General features: G+C 39.8%; 3 protein-coding genes across 8 annotated transcripts in view; 1 reads left to right on the forward strand and 2 right to left on the reverse strand.

Moving 5' to 3' along the window:
* LOC129722041 (protein charlatan) overlaps positions 1 to 11,931 on the forward strand; it is a 73,948-nt gene extending 62,017 nt beyond the window's left edge. For 4 of the 6 annotated variants that reach the window (XM_055675234.1, XM_055675237.1, XM_055675235.1 and 1 more), the window contains exons 6-7: positions 83 to 514; positions 9,789 to 11,931. In XM_055675234.1, the coding sequence (XP_055531209.1) occupies positions 83 to 514; positions 9,789 to 11,226 (1,870 nt within the window). In that variant the 3' untranslated portion in view covers positions 11,227 to 11,931. The remainder of the gene's footprint in view (positions 1 to 82; positions 515 to 9,788) is intronic. The other 2 variants (XM_055675238.1, XM_055675239.1) reach the window with 1 other exon arrangement.
* Positions 11,932 to 16,746: 4,815 nt separating this feature from the next.
* On the reverse strand, positions 16,747 to 21,211 carry LOC129723832 (ubiquitin-protein ligase E3C). The gene is made up of 9 exons (XM_055678290.1): positions 20,659 to 21,211; positions 20,365 to 20,502; positions 19,671 to 20,301; positions 19,148 to 19,612; positions 18,321 to 19,088; positions 18,120 to 18,264; positions 17,835 to 18,056; positions 17,683 to 17,773; positions 16,747 to 17,619 (listed from the first exon to the last, which is right to left on the reverse strand). Exons 1-9 carry the CDS (start codon positions 20,986 to 20,988, stop codon positions 17,065 to 17,067), a joined length of 3,345 nt encoding a protein of 1,114 aa, XP_055534265.1. The 5' UTR covers positions 20,989 to 21,211; the 3' UTR covers positions 16,747 to 17,064.
* A 719-nt stretch (positions 21,212 to 21,930) lies between these two features.
* On the reverse strand, positions 21,931 to 22,712 carry LOC129723833 (DNA-directed RNA polymerases I, II, and III subunit RPABC4). Its single transcript, XM_055678291.1, has 3 exons — positions 22,531 to 22,712; positions 22,379 to 22,471; positions 21,931 to 22,063 (listed from the first exon to the last, which is right to left on the reverse strand). Exons 1-3 carry the CDS (start codon positions 22,589 to 22,591, stop codon positions 22,041 to 22,043), a joined length of 177 nt encoding a protein of 58 aa, XP_055534266.1. The 5' UTR covers positions 22,592 to 22,712; the 3' UTR covers positions 21,931 to 22,040.
* Positions 22,713 to 25,253: the final 2,541 nt, after the last annotated feature.

Consider the following 25,253-nt stretch of genomic DNA (forward strand, 5'->3'; position numbering starts at 1 on the left):
TCCCAATCTCTTTGAAAAATTACGCTGCCCCTTGAAATCGATGACGGCCGCACCAACGTATCATCAACTCTACCACCACCAGAGGTACCAGCAACACTAACATTTACCATACGACCGCCATAACAACAAGCACGAGCAGCGGCATGAACGCAAACATTCTGACCAACAGTAACGCATCCAACCTGATCGACACGATCAACCAGCATTTGGCGTCTACGACTGGTGGTGCTGGCTCGGGAAACGGGTTGGGTGGAGGGGTTGGACTGGCGGCCACCCCTCAACACCACAACCACCACCACCAGCAACAACAGCAACAATTACAACAACAGCAGCAGCAGCAGCCGCCGCCGCAACATCAGTCGCAGCAGCAGCAACAGCAGCATCATCTGCAACAACAACAGCAGCATCCGCAAACCAACCACCACTGGATAGCCAAAGTAAATCGGAAACGAGGAGCTGAGCTTCTCTTCAGCTATCTGGAGGCGGACGGAAGTGACTCGGAAGACTATGCCCGGTAATACGTTAGCTGCTGTGATGTTGCTTTTCCGTTCAAGATTGGAGTTTGGTTTTTGTTTCTAGTGTATTGTTTCGTCAAATTGCATAGGATATTGGAGTGATTTTACGTTGTTCAAAATTTGTAGATTACATTTATCACTTTAGACGAAGATTTTAGCACTGTTGTAGACGATCAAAATTTTTCCGGAAAATTTCCATACGTTTTTTTCGTTTCTTCGTTTGTGTCTGTATGTAATTTGAATTTGAAAATTTTGACAGTATTTGGAACCCACTGCACGTATTTTCTTTATCGTTTGTTCACTTATATAGAACGACAATGTTTTTCTTGATTTTGCAAAATATTTCATACATTTTGTTCTATTTCAATAAGATGAAACCGTAAATTTCCGTACTGCTTGACCTTTTAATTTTCGAACAATTTTGAAACTCCATTTCGCATATTATTGCGCAAACTTTATTAGATTTTTTTTTCAAAAAGATTGCTAGCTCAGGTTATTTCGCACATAATCGAAAACTGGTCTATTTTACTCAGACTGCAGTATTTAGGATAAGTCCAACTGCGAAATGCTGTATCAACTTCTAATATTTGACACTCAAAAACAGATTCCTTCAAATTAAGAATGATAATAAGGAGCCACTTGCTCATACAATATGATTTATTAAATTAAAATCCATTATCTATTATAAATCTATTAAACTAAATTAAATGAATTTAAAATAAATTTCACATATCTAATGATAGTCAAAAGTGTGACAATTGTTACCTCGAGACAATTATTAACCATGAGCCATGAGCAGAAAAGTAACATTCTCCGATTTTCAATTTTGTTATTGCGGCAGCCTATTTTTAGTTTCATTGTTATATAACGGATCCCAAAACTCTATTCGATTATTTATCAAACTTCGAACGAAAACGCAATTAAAAAAAATTTACCCAAAAAACTCGAACATCATCCGATTTCAAAAGTTTTAAAGTAAAGCCCAAACGCTACATTTCATCGGAAACTGACGTTTTGTTCGTTCGACACAGACTTCACAGCCAACCGTAAAAAGTGTACAGGACAATCGCGGGGTTAGTGAAAATCAACAGTTGGTTTAACTAAAGTTGCAGTTTATGAACATATTTTTGCTCTGGGGCATTGAAGAATTTGAAAAAAAAATCACAAGTTTCGAGTTGGTGTTTTATTTTGTTCAACAGATTTAAAGTTAAAACCGCAACGCATTTTCGAGCGACAAACTTCGAAACCGTGTATCTTTTGAACAAAAAATAACACCACCTCGAAACTTCCAGACAAGTCTCAAAATTATGTCAAAAATACTTGCATTTTTTTTTTTAATTTTTCAGTGTCCCAGAACATCATTTTTCATCATAGATACTATTGAAAAAAATGTCCTCAAAATAATTTCATCAAATTCAATGCAATACCCCGGATTTTCTTTTTGCACGTTTTTTACACTTCTTTTTTGCACGGTTTCTCGAAATATCACGGTTTTTCTAAACACGCTTGTTTTTGCACGGGAAGCATCCCCCGTGCAAAAAAAAAACGGCACCCGATTTTTTGCACGGTTTTTTTACACGCCTTTTTTGCATAGAATCGTGTGTATTTCTAAACATATGCCCAGGACCGGAGATAAGGGGGACAACGTGGGCAAATGCCTCGTGCAGTCGACTCGAGGAGTCCCCTAATCCTAGGCCAGACACATGCAACCACCACTCGTAGGTATAACAGATTAGAAGACAAAATGCAGACCTTTTTTTTTTGCTCGTCACCTTCTAGCGGAGCGTGAAGTCATTTCACAAATTTTGCAATCATCTTATCTAGGGATACCGTCCGTCCTGATTTAGCAGGACATGTCCTGATTTTGAGATCCATTTGGAACGTCCTGATTTATTTTTCATATTTTAGCATTTGTCCTGATTTTTCTGAATAATATCGGATATTCAAACAGGAAGCGAACTGTTCAGTAGAGATGGTCGGATATGGGAAATTTGTTACCCGTACCCGACCCGTACCCGGCTCATCGAGAATTTTCAAACCCGTACCCGACCCGAACCCGAAGTCAGGTTTGTTTAAAATACCCGTACCCGACTCGAACCCGAAAAATTTTTTTTTCAGCTACCCGTACCCGATCCGTACCCGAAAGGAAAATGCCCTGAAATTGCCGGTACCCGACCCGTACCCGACCCGTTTAGGATGGATTTTTATTTATTTATTTTTTATTTTTTTTAAATACCTGGTTACCTCGCACATTTCATGCACTAATTGTCATATGTGGTTTCTCGAGATGATGGCCAGAGTAAGGCTAGAACTGAGTGTTCATGCGAACGAATGTTAATGAACCCAGAGTTCCAGGCGATGTATTGGTTCACCTAGAATCCAGCGTAGCATCTGTCACTGAGTACGTCCGCTCGTCTGTTGTAGAAAAATTTGACCATTTTATAACGCAGCGAAATATCTATTCATAACTGTGTACTGAGAATTCGGGCTCCATTTTTCCTGTTAGTTACCTCATAATAAAATTGATCAGGGGTTTCAATTATTTATTTTGTATGCATACGTATGATTCATATGAACTGTTGAAATTTTTATTTTGTTTTCGAGAGATTAATAAAAAATCAATAGATTTTTTTGGAAGATTCATTCAACATTCAAACGTGATGAAGTGTATAGTTCGAAATTGTTACCAAACGATTTTTTTTTGATACCCGAGTAATAATTACAAAAGCGTCGCTTCATAAAACAAAAGTTGGTTAAGCAATTTCTCAAATTTCAAAAGAAAGCCGGCTTCAACCGTAAATCCAGAAAGCTCAAGTTCAATAACCGAAATGCGCTGGCAGGATTATTACTGAAAGTTTATGAAATTTATTATTTCACGTAAAAATAAACCAAAATATTTTGTATAATCACACTAAATACAAAAAGTGCTTGCGTTGAATATTTTTTCAAGTAAGACAATACTTTCAAGTTATTACAATACCTGCTACTAAAAGATGCTTTTTTTCTACTGGTTCAAATTGACAGCTCATTCTGGTTCATTTGACACTCCCACAGCTCGTATCCGTTTCTCCCTCCGAGACCAAAACTATGCTAAAACACCGAGGCTTGGCAAATTAATAATTAAATTCTCATTATGCACGGAAATCGAGTTACCCGTACCCGACCCGTACCCGACGAGTTGAGAATTTTTCAAACCCGTACCCAACCCGAACCCGAAGCCTTGGTTTTTAAATTACCCGTACCCGACCCGAACCCGAAAAATATTTTTTGGCGTTGCCCGAAACCCGACCCGAACCCGTCGGGTACGGGTATCGGGTAAAAATACCCGTACCCGACCATCTCTACTGTTCAGTACTATCATCTTGACTCCGGCAAGAAACGAACTTATTTTGAACGATTTTTTTCTTTGGTTGAATCTTGACGAGAGAAATTGCTAGTCGTTGAAATTTTTAAATGTTTTTTGACAATTGTTAAGCTTATTTCAAACAGTTTACTAGTGTTCCCTTTTTTAGGGTATCTACTAACGCCTGATAAATCAAAGTTGCAAAATTGAATCGTTCGAGAAATACGTTAAATATGAGTCTTTTGGCGTATTTTGAAGCGCAAATCTCAAATTACGTGTTTTATTTATTGATACCTCAAAAAATAACAATAGCTAGGATCAAATTTTTGCTGGAAAAAAATTGTCCTGATTTCTAACTCCGACGAAATGGTAACCCTAATCTTATCTGTAGAAGTTCTAAGGAAAAAAAGTTCCACGAAAATGTCTGCTCCGTGTCCCAAATCCGGCTCTGTATGTGCCTAGTTCCGTAATTTAATCCTCATGACAAAGACGGCTCTACTAAGATCTACTAAACTAAAATTAGCCTCATTGCGGCTCTCACGAAATGAGATTTTTTAAACATTGGTTATAGTAAATGGAATGTTATTACACGCCAGTTACGTCATAAACGACGCAAAGCTCATCAAATTTTAAAAATTTGAAAGCGAGCGAGATTTCTAATATAGCATAGGTACCGCGTAATATCATTTCAACTCGGATAACGCATATTAGAGACCCTTCATTGATATGGTCACGCGTTTGGGGGGGAGGTGTTTCGATTATTGTGACATATGGAAGTGGGGGAGTTAGCTTGTGCGTAACATCACATTTTAACTCATAAACAAAAAAATAAAAAAGACACATAGCTACACCACAGAGTTCAATTCAGAACTATTTATGATACTTTCATCATTCATAGTTCTACGATCCATTTTTTTTGCTTAAGATTTGCTTGAGATAAAATAAATGACAACTTTTTTACGTTTAAAAAGCAATTTAATTTAAATTTGATAGCAATTAAATTCATGTTTCAATCTTTCTCAATCCAATTAAAATTGTGACAAAACGTGAATAAGAATGGTTGGCTATTGTAACATGTGGAGGAGATATGAAATGCGAATTGATTAAAGAAGAGAAACAAAATATGGATGGTTTTTCAGAAATCAGCAATAATTCTTCAGTTACTGCCTTGCCTTGGCTTTCTGTTGTTATCGATTAGCGACTCCATCAACAGAATCCTTGGACTAAGGATTCAATGCCTTTTCTAGTTATCGTTTATATTTTTTTTTTTCTTTAGTATCAGTTTTTCTCTCAGTTAAATCGTTCTAATTTAGAAAAAAAAAATCATTTTCACAAATTTCTCAATTTTCAGTCAATTATATTTTATTATATTTTCACGAAACTGAGCAATTTTCGTTAGCCATGGTATTTTTTTTGACTCATTTATTTATTATTTTGCAAATATCACAAAAATAATAATTCTACCCGGTGCATTAAACAAAGTGACTCATAATTGTAATAATGTTACGTTCTGCGGAGCACAATTGTGGGTCAGTCCATATTTTGGCTATTTTTATTACTTAAGCATGACAATTCATCAAGGCTGAATAAAACAACTTATAAAGCTTTTAAAACAGTTAAATAATTTTCGTGATGTATTTCAACGGTTCTATAGACTAAATAATACCAACTGGCTTGGCTTGCCTTCTCGAGTCACTCACGGCGTCGCGGACAGTAGTTCCTGGCGCAGTGCGAATTGTGAAAATTTTGGATTTTTTATGAGGCCCTCTTCTCAACAACAAACACGCTCAAAGAAAAATGAGAGTATGTATACGAAAGCTCTCTCTCTCTCTCCTCTTTATGACAGTTTTTTTTGTTTTGTTTATGCATGCTTAGTTCTATTGAAAATAGCGTCGAAACAACTGCAGAAATTTTTTTGGCAAAAAGCTCACGGTAAACGGCAAAAAGTTCACGGTAAAAGGGTAATCATGCGTCAAAATAACTCCCGACTTTTAAACAATTGGCGAAAGCAAGGAGTCAAATTGACGCAGACCATCTTTCCAGGGTTAAAAGTGAAGGTCTTCCGGTTTCGACTTTGTATAATCTCCTCCAAACCTCAACAATAATTCGCCAGGAAGGTTGTGGAAAACCGGCCAAAGTGTTGTTCTTGTCTAAATCATGGTTCATGTCCGGTTTTGCTTTCAATCTACATGTTGGCCAGAACGAATGTTCGAAGAAAATTTTGATTCTCTTTCTTCACAAACAACATGCCGATGGAAGGTATGTGTTTCGGCCAGATGAAGCATCACGAAGCACATACGTTCTTGAACAACCAGTCAAAGCCATTTGTACCCTAATACATGCAACCCAACGGATCAGCCTCAGTGTCATTCAATCAAAGAATTATTTGGGATTTCAAGTTCCTTGGTGTACAAAAATAACTGGAGAACAACGAACTGCAAACAGTTGATTGGAACAATCAAGAGATGCATCCGAAAAGTGGACGTGAAGGCCGTGCGTCTTTCTTTCAGCATTATAAAAAAGCATCGTCGAAAAGCCGGTTACGAAACTTTCTCAAATGTTCATTTTTTTGTTGTTTTGTTGGTCGACAAAAGCGAAAAAAAGGTTGCCTGAAAGTTAAAAATAGTTGCTCTAAAAATATTATAGCTTCTTTACCCATTCCTGAGAATTTTGGAGCCCCTAGTGTATACAGAAGTGCACAGCCGGTTATCGCTTCTACGCTGGCTTACGGAAAAAATAATTCAAATCTCTGAAAAAGTTATTCTTGCTAGGGGGACCAAAATTCACAGGAATGGTTAAAAAGCTATAATCTGTCATTTTTTTCAAGTTTGAATTCTAGGACAAAACCTGTGTTTACCAGTGTAATTAATGTATTTTTATGATAAATGAATCTGTTTTTTTTTAATACGATCAAAAATTTCAGCTGTCACCCGTTACATTCACTGTATCACGAAAACATCTAATATACAGTCATACCTCGATATAAGGCAACCTCGATATAACGTAACTTTTACCTCGATATAACGTAACTTTTTTTAATTTCCCAAAATTAAAGTAAAACAATTATTTTTGGGGTGTATAATGTTCCGAATAAATGTTTAAGTAAGTTTTGAAACCACCTCCCTGTCACCGTAATCTCATTACCTATAGTTCGACAGTACCCTCATTATGACGATCCCTCGATGCCGAGCCCCAAACAACAATGGCCCGCAAAGGAAAGACATCTGACGTGCTCTTCACCCCGTTCAGTGTTGCCCAATCTAGCGATGTCGCTGTTTATAGCCGTGTGAAGCACAGCAGTGTAACATGCCATTTCATTCCCGCGTATACAAAAATACAGGCTACGACCGTGTCAAGGAGGTGTTTGAAACCAATAAGTACCGTAAAATGGGGTAAAATTGACATTCATTTTTTCAATGTTATGTGACTGGTTATGTTTGTCCATGAAAATCGTCTTAAAGGGACATAAGACAGGTTTATATATACTTAGGGGCCATCCACATACCACGTGGACAGCTTGGGGGGGGGAGGATTTGGCTAACGTCCACGGTCCATACAATTTTTTTTAGAATTTATATAGACAGTTGTCCACGGAGGGGAAGGGGGGGGGGTCAACATCGTTAAAAATCTGTCCACGTGGTATGTGGATGGCCCCATTAGGTGAAGGTATATAAGTTTTTGCGCACTTTTTAGTACCCATCAAGAATTTTGCATCAATAAAAAAATAATTTTTTTCGGGCTTCGATACAACGTAACTCGATATAACGTAACGAAAATAAAAAAAAAATTCCTTATATCGAGGTATGACTGTATCAGAAAAATATTTTTGGCCGGAAGTGTTGCCAGATAGGTTTTTTGTATTTAAAAAAAAAGCATTTTCCGGCAATTTCAGCTATTTTTTTCTTAAATTTAATAGTTTCAACGCATTTCTCGAATTATTTTACGTAAGAAACAGCTTTAACCCAAATGTATTAAAGAAAACTAAAAAAAAATGAAACAATTTTCGTGAAAATGTTGTATCATATTATTTAGGGGTGATAAGTGTTTCTTACGTAAACTTTTCCGAGGAACACGATGAGACTAGCAAATTTCAATGAAACCATCTGCATTTGCCAAAAAATGCAAGTTTAATTTTTGAATACAAAAATTATCTATCTGGCAACACTTCCAATCAAAAATATCATATTTTCTGGAGTTGTTGGTTTATTTTCTTTAAAAATCACCTACCAGTGTTTTTCGGATTTCCTACGTCAATGAAATTTAAAAAAGAGAACAAGCAGGTTTTGACAAAAAATCGTTATTTTACAACAAAGAAGGCGGTCCCAATAATTCCCCCAACTTGAGGCAAAATCTAAAATGGTCGTGTCCAAGTGGTATACAATTCGTGTTGAATGACCCATAAATTCGAGAACAACAGCAGCTGAAATTCAATTTTTCAACGGTCCTGGACCAAAGCCGGTTCAAGGGCAAAAAATATCCTTTGTGGTTACTAGAATGCAGATAATTTCTCCATAAAATGTTGCTCTTCAAATATAGAAAATTTGCCTCGTTCCGTAACCGTACTTCAAGTTCACATTCAATGATTGAGTTCAGAGAAGCATATGAAGCAGTTTCTAAACAGGAACAGGGAACGACGCTGTTCTTCTTGGGAAATAGTTCAATAAACTTCAAATAACTAACAACTTGAAACTTCTTAATTTCTCTTTTCTCTAACTATAGACTTTGTGTCGGTAATCCATGATAAGCATACCAGAAATCATGTTTCAACCTCAAGACTTTCCTTTTGAAAGTGTAACATAGATACAACGCGTATCTGAACACTTGAAACCGGGTTTTTTTTTTCATAACATTAACATTCATTAAATTACATTACATATTCTCACCGCTATGTTTAATTCCTTTAGTTGTACAGCCGTGACGTGAGCAGAAACTCAAAGCAGGCAATTGATAAATCCGGGGTAACTAAACATCTGCAACGTCCTAAAAAAACAACTTTACACTAGCAGGCTTTTCGTGTGTATTTTATATCAAGAAAAAAAATAATGGTAGAAATTATCATGAAATTATGTTAAATAAGCAACTTTTTTTCGTATGAATGCCTCTTTGATCTCCCAGATGGTCTCGAGGTACGATAGCAAGCCAGTCTTCGTATGTTCGATGCTCGACTCGGGAGAGACTGTTAGTGTCACTAGGATCGTAGTGCTAGCCCCGCTATTGTCCTGTACACTAAACAGTTGGCCGCGAAGTCTGTGTATAACAAACAGAAGGTCAAGTTCCGAATCGAAATGTAGCACCCAAGGCTTTGCCTCTTTGTTAGAACCTACGAAACACCAGGGGAATTTAAAAATGTTTTCACTGATTTCTATACTGAGTTAGTTTTTTTACAAGCATATTTTCTAACATTTTTTTCTAATGCCGAATTGTAATTTTAATTGAAACAAACCATTTGTTATTTATTGCCTTTGGATAACACTGGTCGACAAAAGTGGAAAAAATGCTGCCCTAAAGCTCAAAATATGTGCCCCAGTAGGTTATAGCTTTTAAACCATTCCTGTGAACGTTGGTGCCTCTAGTCAGTGTCAAAACGCGGCAATCTGCGTTAAAGTGTCGTATAGTAGCTGCTCGCCGGGTTCGTCGCTTCAATGTTGTGTTTACGAGCAAATTTATTAAACTTTCTGAAAAAACTGTTGGTTGCTAGGGACACCAAAATTCACAGGAATGGCTAAAAGCTGTAATCTTTCGTATTTTTTGTTTTTGCAGTTTGAGTTTTAGGGCCACACCTGTTTTGACCAGTGTAATCTGTTGTTTCTGTATTTTTTGCATGATAAAAATGTTTATGCCGAAAAATTCTGTATATGATTCTTGTCGGAACACCGAAAAAAACGTTTTGTTTTCTGCAATACTAACTGGTATTTCCTTGTCTTTTTCAGCCTACTCAACATGCAAGCGATTGGGCGCAACAAAGCTTCCGTCACGCAGGATTTTCATAACGCGGGAGGCGGAAACCATTACGTTAGCAACAACAGCAGCAGCAGCAACAGCAGCAGTAGCAGTAACAGCACCAACAAACTTTCCCTGCTAGTAGCAGCATCCTCGTCGGCATCATGTTCACCATCGTCCTCACCGCCCTGGTGTTCACCGACGCTGACAACAGCTGCCGCCGCGGCCATCAACGATTGCTCAACGACACAAAACCCACACAATACGAAGGGCAACCCAGCGGCGGCCACTGGCCTGACTGAGGAGCATCTGTCACTGCTCCAACTCTTGGCCACGGCTGCCGTTGCCCAGCAGCAACACCTGCAGCAACAGAAGGCGACGTCAACGACCACCAACATCACCACGCCGCCTCCCGCGAACCATCCTCCACAGCAACCGAACCACCATCATCACCAGAATAGTACAAATAGTCAGAGTCAGAATTCGACCGCTGATGCCGGTTCTAAGCGACGTCGCAAAAGCAGTTCTCGTAAGGACAAGGAGAATCAAGAGAAAATCCGCCGTCGTCCACCACTATCTCCAGTGACTGGCATGATCGGTGGTAGCCAGAAAATTATGGATTTAACCATGTCCTCGGCCGGCGGCCCTACCGGCAACGGAATTGAACGAAACAACAACAGCAGCAACAATAACAATAGTAGCGTTAACAATAAGAATATAAACGAAACTATTTTTGATAGAGTGTATAAGAAGCCGTACAACAGTATGATGTATTTAGCGAGCGCATTCTGTAAACCGATTATCGAGAAAGAGGAGAACGAACCAGTCGAAACCAAGGAAACTTTCTCATTGGCCGAGTTCCTGCGGAACCATAAGGAAGTTTCCATTAGCACTTTGTCACCTGGCAGCAACAAACCCACTGAAGATGAAGATGTGGTTTTTATCAAGGAGGATCAGAGTCGGCTTCACCGGAAGCAGTCGGAGTCAAAGGTGGCAGAGCTGAATGCCGCACCAGATGATGCTACCCAAATCGGAGACATTCGAGACAAACACATGATCCGGTTGATCACACGTCGCCTTTGCTGTCGCATTTGCCAGAACCAACAGCGGTTGGAGCATCTGGACAACTCTCACTATCACAGTAAGACTTCCTTGATATTGCACACCCGCTGGCGCCATGGTTCGGTGTCCGGTTGCAAACAACGCTGCAAACATTGCGGAGCCCAGTATGCGCAACGCTACAAGCTAATCCTACATCAAAGACTGACCCATCGCAACCTGAAGGTAGGCAAGAAGGTGCGCTTAACGGAGAAAATTTCAGCTCCAACGAAAAAAGCCGATAAAAAATCAAGTAAAGCGCCGAAACAACGCAAGCAGAAAAAGCGCAAACAAAAGAAAGGTCGATCGGGTGGTAAAAAACGTAAATAGACCAGATCGATGTGTGAAGAAAGTTTCATTTATTATAATTTTTTTTTAAATCGGTTATAACAAACCCTATGTACAGATTACTATATTTCAACTGCAGAGCAATCTTGCGACCTAGCCAGGCGGATAATGAATAGCTATTCTACTAGCGTTGTACTACAGAGCAAGTAAAGGAGTTCGGTGTGTGTTTTCGCACAAATAGTTTTTACACTTTATTGAACGAAAGTTCTTTTCGTTGCGAAAAATTCAGCTCAAAACTCAATCCGGCTTAGCCAAGTGTGCAATCTTCTTACCCTATGTTAAATTTCAAACACTTCAGCAATCACTAACGCTGGCAACAACGTACAAACACGAATGGGTTCGATTTAGCTCAACCTGATCAATGAGAGCAAAGTACATTATTTTTTATCATTGGCAGCAACATTAATACAACTACAAAAACAAACAGAGAGAACATTTTTACATTACTAAGCCAATGTGAGAAGTAAACATTTATTTTTTTCGTTAGTTTTTCGACAGTACGATACTAATATTAAACAGAAGGAATTAACACGTGTCATACCCACATCATGTGGGCAAAAACAGATGAGAAAAAAAATCCAGAAAAATACAAGAATACAATTAAATAATTATTATATATTATTGAACCTGTATTGATCAATGTGAACTCACAATAAAATCTCTACAGGTAAAAAATCGAAAACTTAATTTTTATGCCAGCGTTATTCAATGACTCCGAAATATGTTGCGCTAAAATAACAAAAAAAAAACATTCAACTAAGATTACATTCAACCCTTTTGTATTCATATTCCTGAACAGAACTATCAAACACAGCTTGGGGACGTTGGGTGGGTTCGCCAACTTGGATACCACATCGATATTCAGCCGCTCCATCTTTTCCAACTATCGCTTCGAATAATAGGGCGACGCCAGATCCGGCCAAAACACCGCGTCTTCGGCTTTATGGTATTTCTTGATGAACGACGAAACTTCCGACAGGCACTTCGTACTCTAAATTTCCCCGTTCACGACCAATCCGGAGCGAAAGGAGAGCGGCTTGGACATCCCCTTCTCGCTGATTGTCAGCCACAGAAGCATCTTCTTGGGGAACTTGGTGTAAGGAATGAATTTCACTCTGGAGCTCACTTTGTTCGTGGAAGAAGTAAAATACGAAGTGCCCTGCCAGTCGTTGCCATCCAGGGTGAGACAGGTCTCGTCGTCCATCACCACTACCACGTCGCGATTTGCGCGAGATCAGTGGATGGAACTTCCGCTTTCTTAATGTTTGTCCATGTTCGCCAGATACTTTTTTTTGGCCGATTGCACCGACCTCCCGGGCAAGCGCACGCAGCGATGTAATCACTTTTCCCTCGGTCTTCCTTTCCAGCATCCTTTGGAGCTTCTTGTCGCTCAGAGTCGTCGGCCGTCCGGAACCGGGCTTTCTTTCGATGCTCTGATTGTTGTACAATAGTGCCAAGATGTTGTAGATGCCGGAACGAGCGTATTCGGTGCCCACGAACTGCCACACCGTTGTCCGTTTCTGACGTGACGGGGTACCGTTCTCAGAAACGCGCACACTTTTGAACGGAATAGCTTCACTGTTCTCGCCATCATGGTTAGAGTTCGACTGACAGAGCTGTCATTTTTTTTTGCTGACTCATGGGTTACAATGATTGATGCTGCATAGGTAATTCAGTCAGTGCGAGTGAAGGTAAGCCCCTGAAAAATCGATTATGATATTGCTTCGCCATTGTCAACGTTCCTGACAATCCAGGACCTTGGAGCAAGAAATTAACTTCATTAAGGTGGATGAGATTTTAAATGGTGAGTTGACAACCTGGAATGAGCGTCAAACTTAGCTCCGGTCCTCACAGGTACCTTTTTCACACCTCCACGAGTCAAACGATTACAGTAGACTGCCAGCTCAAAACTGGTTGGTGTATCCTGGTCAATGTTATCATCCGACAATAGCTAATTGAGAAGTTGCAACGCGATTATTGGCGCATTAATCATATCTCTGCGAGAAAGGAAATGCATCGCCAACCCGAGCGTCCGTTCACCAAGACGGTGCGGCTCCAAACAGCGTCTGTTCACCATATTATGTGCGTGGAACTCTTAACATTGTTGTTATGATGGTCTTCCCGCGAAACTGGGGGTTGATGCAGGCCTTACAAGCCAGCCGTGAAAACGTTCATTACAGGAAGCATATAATGTTATTTCCGAATGGTCAAAATGCGCCAAAGACTTCCGGTTGTCAACAACATCCCCTACCCTCGCCGGCCATGTGATGATCTGAAGCGACTTAAACTCCCCCAGGTCGCTATTGAGTACGCGCAAAGCTTTGAGGCAGCGTTGCAGGATGAGGTTTAGCTTATTGCAGCCCTTCTGGAAGACTGCTGGAGTACTGTGAAAGCAGCTATTAACAACGCAGCGGAAGGTGCTGTTGGACTCATCGACGAACGGCTGGTTCGACGAGGAGTGTCAAACGATTCAAGTCAAGAAGAATGCAGTGCGGGCATTGATGCTGCTGCAAAGGACCCTTCATAACGTGAGTCGATACAAACAAAAAACGAAGACAGCAGACCCATTTTTTACGGGTTAAAAAGCACCGCCTGGAAGAGCTGGAGTGTGAAGAAAAGCAGCTGTATCGTTCTCTAAACACGCTGATTCTACAAGAAGCTGAACACATCCCGTGCAGATTTTGTGCCGTGGGCTTAAAAGCGTCGGGATAAAGATGGAGGAATCTTGACGGATGAATGTGAGGGATCGACAGGTGGCACTACAATGAACACCTGAATGGCACAGAGGCAGAGGGCCAAGACTGTAGGAGGAAAGACTTCGCCAGCACAGCGATCGACAACGGACCAAATCTTTACGCTGCGGCAGATCCTCAAAAGTGTCGCGAATACCAAGTTCCCACGTACCATTAATTAATCGGTTTCAAGACCCCTTAAGACACTCTCGACCGTGTAGAGCTATAGAAAGTTATGGACGAAAATGGCTTCCCGGCGAAACTAACAAGACTGACTAAGGCCACAATGGTTGGTGTACAGTGCTGTATGGAGATTTCGGATGCGGTATCAAGTCCGTTTGAAACACACAAGGGACTTCGACAAGGCGATGGTCTTCTCTGCCTCATGTTCAACATTGCGGTTGGAGAAGTTATGAAACACGCGGCTTTCAACATGCGTGGCACGATCTCCAATGAATCCAGTTAGTTCATTTGCTTTACTGACGACTTGGACCTTGCCGGAAGGACGTTCTAGGCGGTTGCTGAAGCGTAAAGCATAAAAGGATGGATTGGAGGTGAATACGTCGAAGACTAAGTATTTGCTAGCAGGTGGAACTGAGCGCGATGGGGTTCGCATAGGCAGCAGCGTAGTGATCGACGGAGATGAGTTCGAGATGGTTGACGAGATTGTGTACTTCGGATCATCGGTAACGTCAGACAACAACTGCATCAGAGAAATCCGCAGACATATTGTAGGTGGAAGCAAGCATGGAAAAGTTCACTCACTAGCAATATTTCATGCAAATGTGTTCTTTGATTTATCAGTTATCGTTCAACTATTTCCACTCGCGTACAAGTTTTCCATAGAAACGCTGCTGATTGTTTTTCGCTTCTAAGAGTTCCGAATACCATAGAAGGAGACTGAATGATTCAAACACGATAGTATTTATTGTATCCAAGTTCACTTGCATTCAACATTATCGCGAGAAGCTTTGAGATATTATCGCCAGTGATACAAAATTATGAATCAAAATGAACGTTAGATTGCGTTCAATTGTTTGCTTGCCGGAGCAAATAGGTATCATCAATGCTTACGGAAATTGTAGCATGGTGCATTAGCATCTGATACTTGAAATCACCAAGAATCATCGTGGTATATCACGGTGAAAGCACGACGTGGAGTAGCCGAATTACACATTACAATTACAAGCAACCGACATTTGAAAGAATCATTGCGATTGCTTGAGTGCAATCGTTTACGATTCTTTCGTGAAACACTCACTATATGTTGCTCGCTCCGCCAAAAGCAGGCAATACTGAAACAAAATCATCAAAGAAAGCTACCATATATTTCTTTGCTCTAAGTTGTCTCTTGCAAGCTTGAGAATGTGTAACTTTCAATAGCGATGGTTTGCTAGGATTGAAAGCTTATAAATAGCACGTTTAGAAATGATACCCGAATGATTGTTATGCGATACGAGTTTTTCCATCCTTGGGTGGAAGTCGTGTCTACTATGGACCCAGTATCCAGGAAGTCGCAAAAGCTAGAAGGGTACATTGGGCGGAACATGTTGTAAGAATGCCGGACAACAAAATGGTGTTCGTATCGAATCCAGCCGGTACAAGACGTAGAGGCGCGCAACGAGCTAGGTGGTTGAAGATTTCGGAAATGTAGGACGCTCAAGAAACTGAAAACAAGCCACAGGTGAAATCCTGAGGGATGATTCACCAGAAGAGTAAGTGAAAATGTTGTTACGGATATCCGCATCCTTAAATGCGAAACATCCGCATTCGCATCCGCATCCGCATAATAACATGCAGATGTTGAGAAAAATATTGCTTCATAAAATTTTGTAGAAAAATTCTCCTTGGTATTTTTGCTGCTTGCTTAAATAACTTTTGCACATGCTCATACGAAATAAGCAAAATAAAACACAAGAGATGCTGCGGATATCCGCATCCGCATCCGTAAACGCGGAACATCCGCATCTACACCTGCATCCGTAATCACATATCCGCATCCGCAACTGCAGATGTCTAAAAAATCACATCCGTAGCATTCCTGAAGTAAAGTATATGAGAAATATCAATGTCCCGAAATGGCTACCTTGCGGGATGCCGGAGTGAGCGGAGAAAGATGTCGAATTTACTACTAAACACCGATCGGAAAGAAACGACTGAAACCAGCGGAGTAGTGGGCCTTCAATGCCGAGCTTCTCGAGTTTCGCAACAGCGATTTGCTGGTTCTGTTTGTCAAAAGCAGCGCAAAGGTTGTGCAAATAACATCCGTCTAAGACTGGTCGTCGATCACGTTGGATATGAGCGTCAGGAGATTTGTGGTCGCTAATTGCTTCGGCATGAAACCGTATTGTTCGTTTGTGATGTACTGCTTGAAAAACGACCAAGTAGATTAAAACAAGACCAGCTCGAAAGTTTCATCGGAGATTCCTCGGTAGTTACCAATGTTACTTCTAATACCTTTACTATGTACTGGGAATATGTACGCCGATTTCCAGACCGAAGGAAACACACCAGAGCTGATGGATTGAGTGAATCGCCGACTTATTGGAATAGCTAGACTATGCCGACCAGTTCAGCGGAGTCAGTGTAGTCAGTGCACGAGTGAGAAAAGGAACATATTCTACTGTGGTTGTAATTTTGTCCGTCGCTAACCGTTCGTTTACAAACACGCCGGAGAATTCCCGTGAATACTAGGTATATACTCGATGCAAGCAGTATGTTCCGAACAATTCTTTCCTATCTATTAGCAATCAATACAAAAAGAGTATTACGATTTTAATCATTTACATTTGCTGTCATCTTTTCCATGTAATTTTTGTTATTCTGCGAAGAATAGCATTTTTTCCAAATAAAATAGAATCTTGAAATAAATATGTTCACGCAATTGCTTACATCTTACCCTGTCAAACAGAAACTATGTGCCTACCGTTGCATCACTTCGAACTAACATCGTTCCATCCGAAACTATAAAGGAAACATATACCAAGGCCCGAGCATTTTTACTCTACGGCGCGTTATACAAACAAAAACGGAGCAGTACGATTGACGAATTACAATCGTTATTATTCATCACAACACAGATCTAACCTTAACTCAGTTCGAAGCCAGCACCACTCTGTATGGCATACAATAGTTTCTCCCGGAGCATGTCCTCTTTGTCGAATGCGGGCAATTTGAGCAGATTCATACAGGTGCTTGCTGATGGAAGACGATCCGTGTCGCCGGCGTTCTGGATGCAGAACGGAGGATCTAAATCCTTAAAACCCAACAACGGGGGCCGCGAACAACTGGTCACGAACTTGAGCAGCTGTCGCCGCTGAATATCATCGAATTCTTCGACGACTTTCCAGAATATCTGAATAGTGGTATGTTCTATTGTGAAATCGCCACCGTACCGGGTATTCTGCCGAAGATCATGAACATCTACTGGAATTTCTGCACCCGATATCAACACCTGTAACTCCTTATTGCTAAACATGTATAGCCACTCGATAGGCAGCACATTGGCCAAACCCTGCCGGAATGCTAAGCACTGTGATCGTATCTGTTTGTTCAGCTTGAAATCTGCCATCAGTTGAATGTACTCTAATCGGTTGGACGAGTTCACTGTTATGTTGGCACCGTTCGATTTAAGCTCTTCTACCTGTATACAAAAGAGAAACCGTTAGCTGTCTCTAATTACAAATTAACAAGCTTGTTAAATTACCCTCGTTTCACCCAGCTCATCACAGACTATAGTGAAATCTAATCCCAGATCTGACACATCACCTTCGTAGGCCTTCAACGACATTAGATTTCTGTTTCAAGGAAATTAATATAAGATCTTCGAAATACCATCGCCTAAAAAGCAAATGTTACCTGTGCAATACCGGATCGAGCGATGCCAACTGGTGAATATCTACGTCCGAATGTTTTCCGGCTAGTTTCGATAGAAAAAACTCAGCCAACGGTAACTCCACTAGCAAGTTTTCGTACAGTGCCTTGCCCAGGATACGTCCAATGAAGTAATAGTGTCGTTGGTAGTCTTCTACTATTTTACCCACACTGGGGTTCGGGTACAGCATATTGTCCTTTGTAATCCTGGCAAGAATCATCATGTCCGATTAGTAGATACATACACACTAATTTGATATATTGACTTACATGAAAAAACCTCGGTGAGGATCGAATGCTGTCTTGAGAAGCTCGGAAAGAAATTCTCGGAATACACCACCGCCATCGATACCTGCCTCACGCATGCCAGCAGAATTGACCATTTCGATTCGAAACTTCGGTCGTAGATCGGGTTCTTTAAAACAATTCATTATTAGTTTTGGGTTAGTTACAAGTACCGTGTAAAACTACCATTAATCGGACTCAGCTTATCGAAGGCATCCTCGTAGATATGAGATCTACGCACCGTCAGCTGAATGGACGGTCCTTGCAGGAAACCCTGCAAATCACCCTGAGTCCTGAGTTTATCCGCAGCCACCAAACCCTGGAACACACCCACTCGTGTGTTGAAAGCCACTACGAACGGAATTTCACGCAGAATCGTAATAGAACGAATCTGCTTGGTGGAAAGTGGCGGCCCATCTTCGACATCCTCCCGCGTGAAGTCCCGTATTGGTTGAAAGGGCCGTGGACCACGGCGTCCTCTAGACAGATGCAAATCGGTGGGTTTATCCAGCGGAAGATTCAGATTCTGTGCAGTCCAGTGGCCGTCCGGACAGAAACCACGTCGCAGGTCACGGGTATGAATTTGCCGCAACAGCGAAACACAAACCTTCAGTAGATGAGGCCAAACGTTTTTGTTTTGCTCATTAAGATCGCACTTCAGTCGGTAGTGTGAGGTCGACTCGTTGTTCAGTGAAGTGAGCATCGTTCTGTAACTATCCTTAAGCGAAGAACGTGTTTCGGGAAAGGCTAATTCTACCAAACCTAATGATATTTCCTTCAGGGTTGTACTTAGTGGGATGATTTCGCTGATCGTGAATGGCATTATTTTACTAACCGTTCCGGGTAAAATATTCTCCTGACAAAATTCACCATCGTGCAGAGTGGCGATAAGCCTTCCAAACAAAGCACAAAACGAAGCTAATATCGGTACAATTCTATCCGAGTCGTATTTGGCTGGAATGTCAAACAGACATATTACGACTGAGGGGCGCAGAATTATAAAAGATACTTACAAATTGATAAACCTTTAGACAGCAGAGAAATCGGCGATGAAAATCCTTGATTGGCAGTCTGCGCGGTCAGTGTGTACCAAAGTGAGCGTATAAATTGAGGTTTCGAAGCCAACATATACAAAAGTTTGTACTCGTACACTGCCAGCTTATTGTAGGTCATCAAGTTGTGGCAAATTAAGCACAGATGCTGTACAACGTCGGGTTTATCCAAAATACTGTCCACGTGGCCTATCATGAAATTTACCCGGCGATTATCGTTCAGCATGGTGATTATGTCTGCCAGTGTTTGATTCTCCATGCTGGTTAACATATGAACATCTTCAGATTCCGACTCGGTGTCGCTGGAATCATCCTTTTCCTGAGGGTAGGCTTCAGTGATTTGTCTTGGAAGTTTCGTTATATTGTTCACCATCGAGGATAACACCTTAACATAAGCACTGTACAGAGGTTCACTGTTGAGGTTTCCTGCACATACAAAGAAACTAGTTAAATGGATGTCAATTTCATATTTAAAATACCATACCAAAATGATTCTCTCCTAACTTCATAACAGCATACATCAACGAGCTGGTTAATTGGAGTCTTTCTTTGTTCCGGCTTTTCCGAAGTTTCTTACTAGCACTACCTCCACTGCGCGCTGCTTCATCCGGCGTAACCATTCCTTCATCCATGTCATCATCGATGTCAATCAAAATTGTATTTTGATAATCCAATCGAACCTGATACTCGTTTGCAATATACCGAACTAGGGCAATGTATGGGAAGTCTATACTGTTTGCCAGCGAAGGTATAATATAGTGTCTAATTTGGTTAGACAAGTCCGGTGATAAAATGTAGAAACAAAAAGACTGAAGGATATTGGCGTTGAATTGTTCGCTTTCTGCAGTAATTGCAGTTGATATTAATCGAAGCGGACGTAGAAACATCTGGAGCAGTGCATCACCAATCGGATTCGGAAGAACTGTGGTGTCTTCATCCAGCGAAGGGATTTTTTGTTCGATCAATTGTCGAACTATTTGGAAGTACCGCTGACGTATTAGATAGCAGAAAATATTTTCCAGGTAATTACGACTAGCCTGTGGGTTGTCGGGATGAATGTGCTCATCGATGTAACTGCTGGATGAGTATATTTCTAACATGCGAATGGGTATTGTCTGCAATAGAATACATTCGAACCAAAATACAATAAAAGCTTGATTGTAAAAGATTGTACATACCAATGAATGATCGGGATTGAAAATTTGTTGTAGACACAGTCCTAGAAGCTTCTTCAGGCGATAAATCCAAATGGGTTCTGAAGTTGCCACTTCGAATGTTTCTTTTTGGTTTTTGATCAAGTATTGACAAAGAAAAATCTACAACAAAGAGAACATAATCATGGAAAACTGACAATTTTAGTTCTTTTTTTTTCTAGGAAGCGAAAATCGATTTATTTTTGTCTCGGTTTGATGACCTTCGATGAACCCGACTGAAGAAACCTGTTGCAAGCGGTTCGATTTCAGTAAACTTACCAATCGGTCGCCGTCTTTGCTGTTCTTAGCATGATAGAAAAAGATAATTCTCTTGGTCAGATACTCCAAATCCGGCAGCCTCTTTAGTCCGTTTACTTTCCGATACTCATCAAAATGCTCCCGTTCCCGACGTTTCACAGTTTGTCGCTGCACGAAGCTTCGCGCAGAGCTCTGAATCACTGTGGCTCCATGCTGTTGACGACGGACTTCTTCCCGTTTCTGCCGTTCCTGCTGAGCCTTTCTGATAATACTAAGACGGTCTGATTTCTGTGAAACGCCACCGAGATTTTGCTGTGGGCGACGTCGGAAGTCACCGTCAAAATTGAACATCCCGATTTTATGTTTTCTAGTTTCAATCAGTGGGCAATCGGTTCGTAATTGACTTAAACAAACGTTTCCAAGTTCAATTGCATAAACTCACGGAAATGAACTTAGTTTTTTAGATAGACAGTTTTCTTTGTTGTAAATACACAAAAACCTTTCAAACCTGACACAAACCAGTCAGCTGTAGTGACTTTTCATCCTTTCCGTTTATGACATTTACTAAAGTATTCAGTATCAGTATCAATGATACCAAAACGCGATGACAAACAAAAAAGAAGGCATAATGTCCAAGATGACGAATTGAAAGGTAAGGAAAGTTATCATTCGACCACTCTTATATTTATATTAACTGTGAATAACGAGAAAACTTTGATGTTTTATTCATCATTAGCAACGGAATTGATTTAATTGTTAAAAAATGTCCACTAAATACATTACCCCAATACAATATTGTACAGTATCATTCTATTTTTAAACTATCAAAGAAATTATTTGTTCGTTCGTACAGTATCATTTTATTTTTAAACTATCAAAGAAATTATTTGTTCGTTTAGATAAGGAAAAGGTCAGCCGTGTTTATAAAAGAAAATGTTTTGTTTTATACCATTTTGTAATCTCTGATAAAATAAATTGAAAGCATAATATTGGCGTTTCTGTTACAATTGACTTAGTTAACCATTTCTAAAAATTGAACATTGCGAGTTGGCGTAAAACATCGTAAATTTTTATTTTTATTTCATTTATTATATCATAAAATTATGAAATAAAAATAAATTAAATTAAATTTAAAGAAAAATAACTTTAAATAATTCTAACCCAAAAGAACTGGCATTTTGTTGTTGTTTGGTCTGCAGAGGGCATGAGCGAATATTTCTTATAGAACAATTGGAGTAAATGTTATTCAAAGTTCATGTGATAATCACTCTCAAATATTAACGATCCAGGTCGTGCGATGCAAATTACAATTTCTTGATCGTTGTTTGTTTCGCATGTTTTGTTCAATATATTGTGCAGGTAATGATACTTAAATCTAAAAATAAAAACCTAAATACACCATCCTAACGAGCATCGAACACAACCACTGAAATTATACAAGAAAAAAATATTATTCAAGATAATACGGACTTTTACACAAACTGTTACAGTCATTAGCCTCTACTCAAGTTGAAAAGCATATGCCAATGCTAATGCGTGTAACCTGAGACATGTAACTTAGTCACTGTATATTTTACTAGTCTGGCGGAGTGTATTCGGGAACCAATAAAAACTGTCAAAGCGCGCCAGTCAAAGATGTTTCTATACGACTGGTTCCCGTTTTTACAGTTTAAATTAGTTCCCGAATTCACTCCGCAAGACTAGTAAAATATAGTGACTATAGTATAACTTGGGCACTTACATCGTTTTGTTCGTTTTTTGTACATAATGCGATAACCACATTCTCGGCAACGGATCGGATCCCTAGGACGCATTTCGTTTTCATGGTGGCATTCTGAATTGGGAAGCAAAACATTGAAGCATGTGCAGACGTTGGAAACCATTAGGACTTACCTCCACAAACGTAAATCATTGCCGTTTTCAATACGGTGTCTTTGGAACTGGGATCAGACATAGCTATTACGAAATTAATTATACTGCGTATCGGATTTCAATATAAATTTGGAATAAAAAGAAACCGCATATATTCTTTTCCTCTCTAAATGGATAGCTAAACTTTTGACAGCCTCCGGCAACAGCAGGGTTGAATTTAGCGAAAACTTGTAACAATCACTATAATAGGGCTGTTCTAGAACTAGTATACTCAAATACACACGCTCATTTTTCGTAACTCTAAAGTGAGTTAGATATCACCCATTTTTGAAAAAAGTGGAGGTACCTTGGGGCTAGACACCTTTATTTGCATGTAAAATATTCGATAATATTACACGATATTGGTTGATATATTTTGATATTTATCGTTTATCTGTCAACTGACATCCTCCAACGATAATGTAGCGCTTGATGTAACGCCAATGAGCTATGATATAGATAGAGAGGTGCTCGAAAATGGAACGGTAAATACTTTTTAATATTGAATATTACAAATATTTCGCAATATATCAATAATGTCTTGCCTCTAATCAGAGTACGTCAAAAACTGAGTAGAATTTACTCTGTTTATGCAAACCATATATTAACGAAAATGAGTACAAGTTACCCAGTTTGCCCAAATTTGGAAAATTAATAATTTCCTGTTTTTGTAAATCTGACTCAATAAATAAAATAAATTCATAACAATCAAAAGCATAGATTTATTTTTCATCAAAACATTATATATGTTTCAAATCATTCCCGTGTCTTCATTGAATGCGGCAACCAACCGGTTCACAGTTGCCCGTGAACTGTGGCTCACATTTTTGTACAGTACGCTCGCCAGAAATCCGTCATCATCCGTCACCAAACACTGCCAAGGATTTAAATTGCATCGATTGCATGTATTGAGCACTGTACATCAATACAAATGTTTTCGTTTATTATCACGAATAAAGCCCGGCTTAAAACGGCATCGCAGAACATACAACATGCGGTTGTTTATTTTGAAGGAATGTTTTATATGTTTTCAAAACCTCTGCAATACTGATTTTGGGCTGAAATTATTATGGAATATTGTTATAGGCCCAAAAACACACACGGCGCAATGACACCTTCTCCATACAAAATAGAAGGCGTGATAGCTATCCCGTCTTCCATTTTGTATGGAGAAGGCGTCATTACGCCGTGTGTGTATTTGGGCCTTATATGTTGTTTGTAATGTAATTGATTAACACTTGCGTAACCGACCCCTCCGGAGCCAAAAAAATGAAGATCTGAACCGATTCCGATCGAACCTTTTTCAAAAGATCACAAATTCATCATAGTTTTTGGGACAGTAGGGGATATTTCGAAATTTTCTGTTGTTCAGGATTTATCGAGGGGAATTGTGGGGTAAGTACCTTTTCAGAGACACAGGCTAGATTAAAAATGGTAACGAAACCTTGCTTGCCACATATCAAACTTTAAGTTTTTGCAAAACAACACTATTGGCGATCGGTATTTGGCCACTTGAGCGTGTTTTGGCCACTACTGGCCGAGTTCCGGAAATGGGTTCTGGGAATGGTTCCGAGACCTAGCTTGCGGCATAGCAAAAACTCGGAAAGGAACGGCCATTAGTCGTCTCAGTGGCCAAATATCGATCGTAAATAGTATTCTTTTGCAAAAACTTAATGTTTGATATATCGCAAGCAAGGTTTCGCTACCGTTTTTAATCTAGCCTGTGTCTCTGGAAGGGTACTTACCCCACGGTTCCCCTCAATAAATCCAAAACAACGGAAAATTTCGAAATGTCCGCTACTGTCCCAAAAACTATGATAAATTTGTGATCTTTTGAAAAAGGTACGATCAGAATCGGTTCAGATCTTGCGGAATGGCAGGTTAAAGAATTTTCCTTTTTTCGGCTCCGGAGGGGTCGGGTACGCAAGTGTTAAGAAATTGTTGATTTGATGACAAATCAGATACTTACTGCTAGTCAACGAATAAAAAGCGACACCAATTGTTCTTCGAAAATCGATAAAATCTCCACATACTTAGACATACGTAACACTGGCGATTTTTTTTTGGTACACTTTGCCCCACATCACCCGGTACCAACACCAGTTTGAACTGCTCGACGAAAATGAACGGAATGAATTTTCTTCATCGCGGCTCTACTCGAGCCCATAACAAAATTCCTTAAGAAACTGTCAAAAAGTTGTTTACAAAATCAATGCTGCATTTTTTGAGTGGGAACGAAACAAAAGCAGGGCTGCGCAGATACACAACCTCCATAAACTACTCAAACAGAGGTTTTTTTACAGAGGTTGGTACTTTCGAGTAGTTCATTTTGTACCAACTTTTTGGAAGATTTCTTCCTGAGTGTTACGTATGTCTTATGTATGTGACATCTCTGTTGAAAACTTTTGACATATACATATACTCAGGGGTGAGCAAACATCATGGATAATAACTCAAAACTGAGTAAGAAAATTTTGGTAAATGGTACTCAATTATCCAGTTCCCGATAACTCACTTTTAGACATTTTGCATAAGAATATCAAACTGAGTGGATCCTAATCAGATTGGAGTTTAAATAAAGCAGCGTGCATACTAGGGGGTTTCAATTTGAAAAAAATACCTGCTTTTTCTTATACTAATCCATGACCCTCTTTTCAGTAGGCACTACTATTTTTTTCTTAAATCTTTTCGATTTTTCTTTGATT

This window comes from Wyeomyia smithii, chromosome 2 (genome assembly GCF_029784165.1).
Source record: "Wyeomyia smithii strain HCP4-BCI-WySm-NY-G18 chromosome 2, ASM2978416v1, whole genome shotgun sequence".
Lineage (NCBI taxonomy): Eukaryota > Metazoa > Arthropoda > Insecta > Diptera > Culicidae > Wyeomyia > Wyeomyia smithii.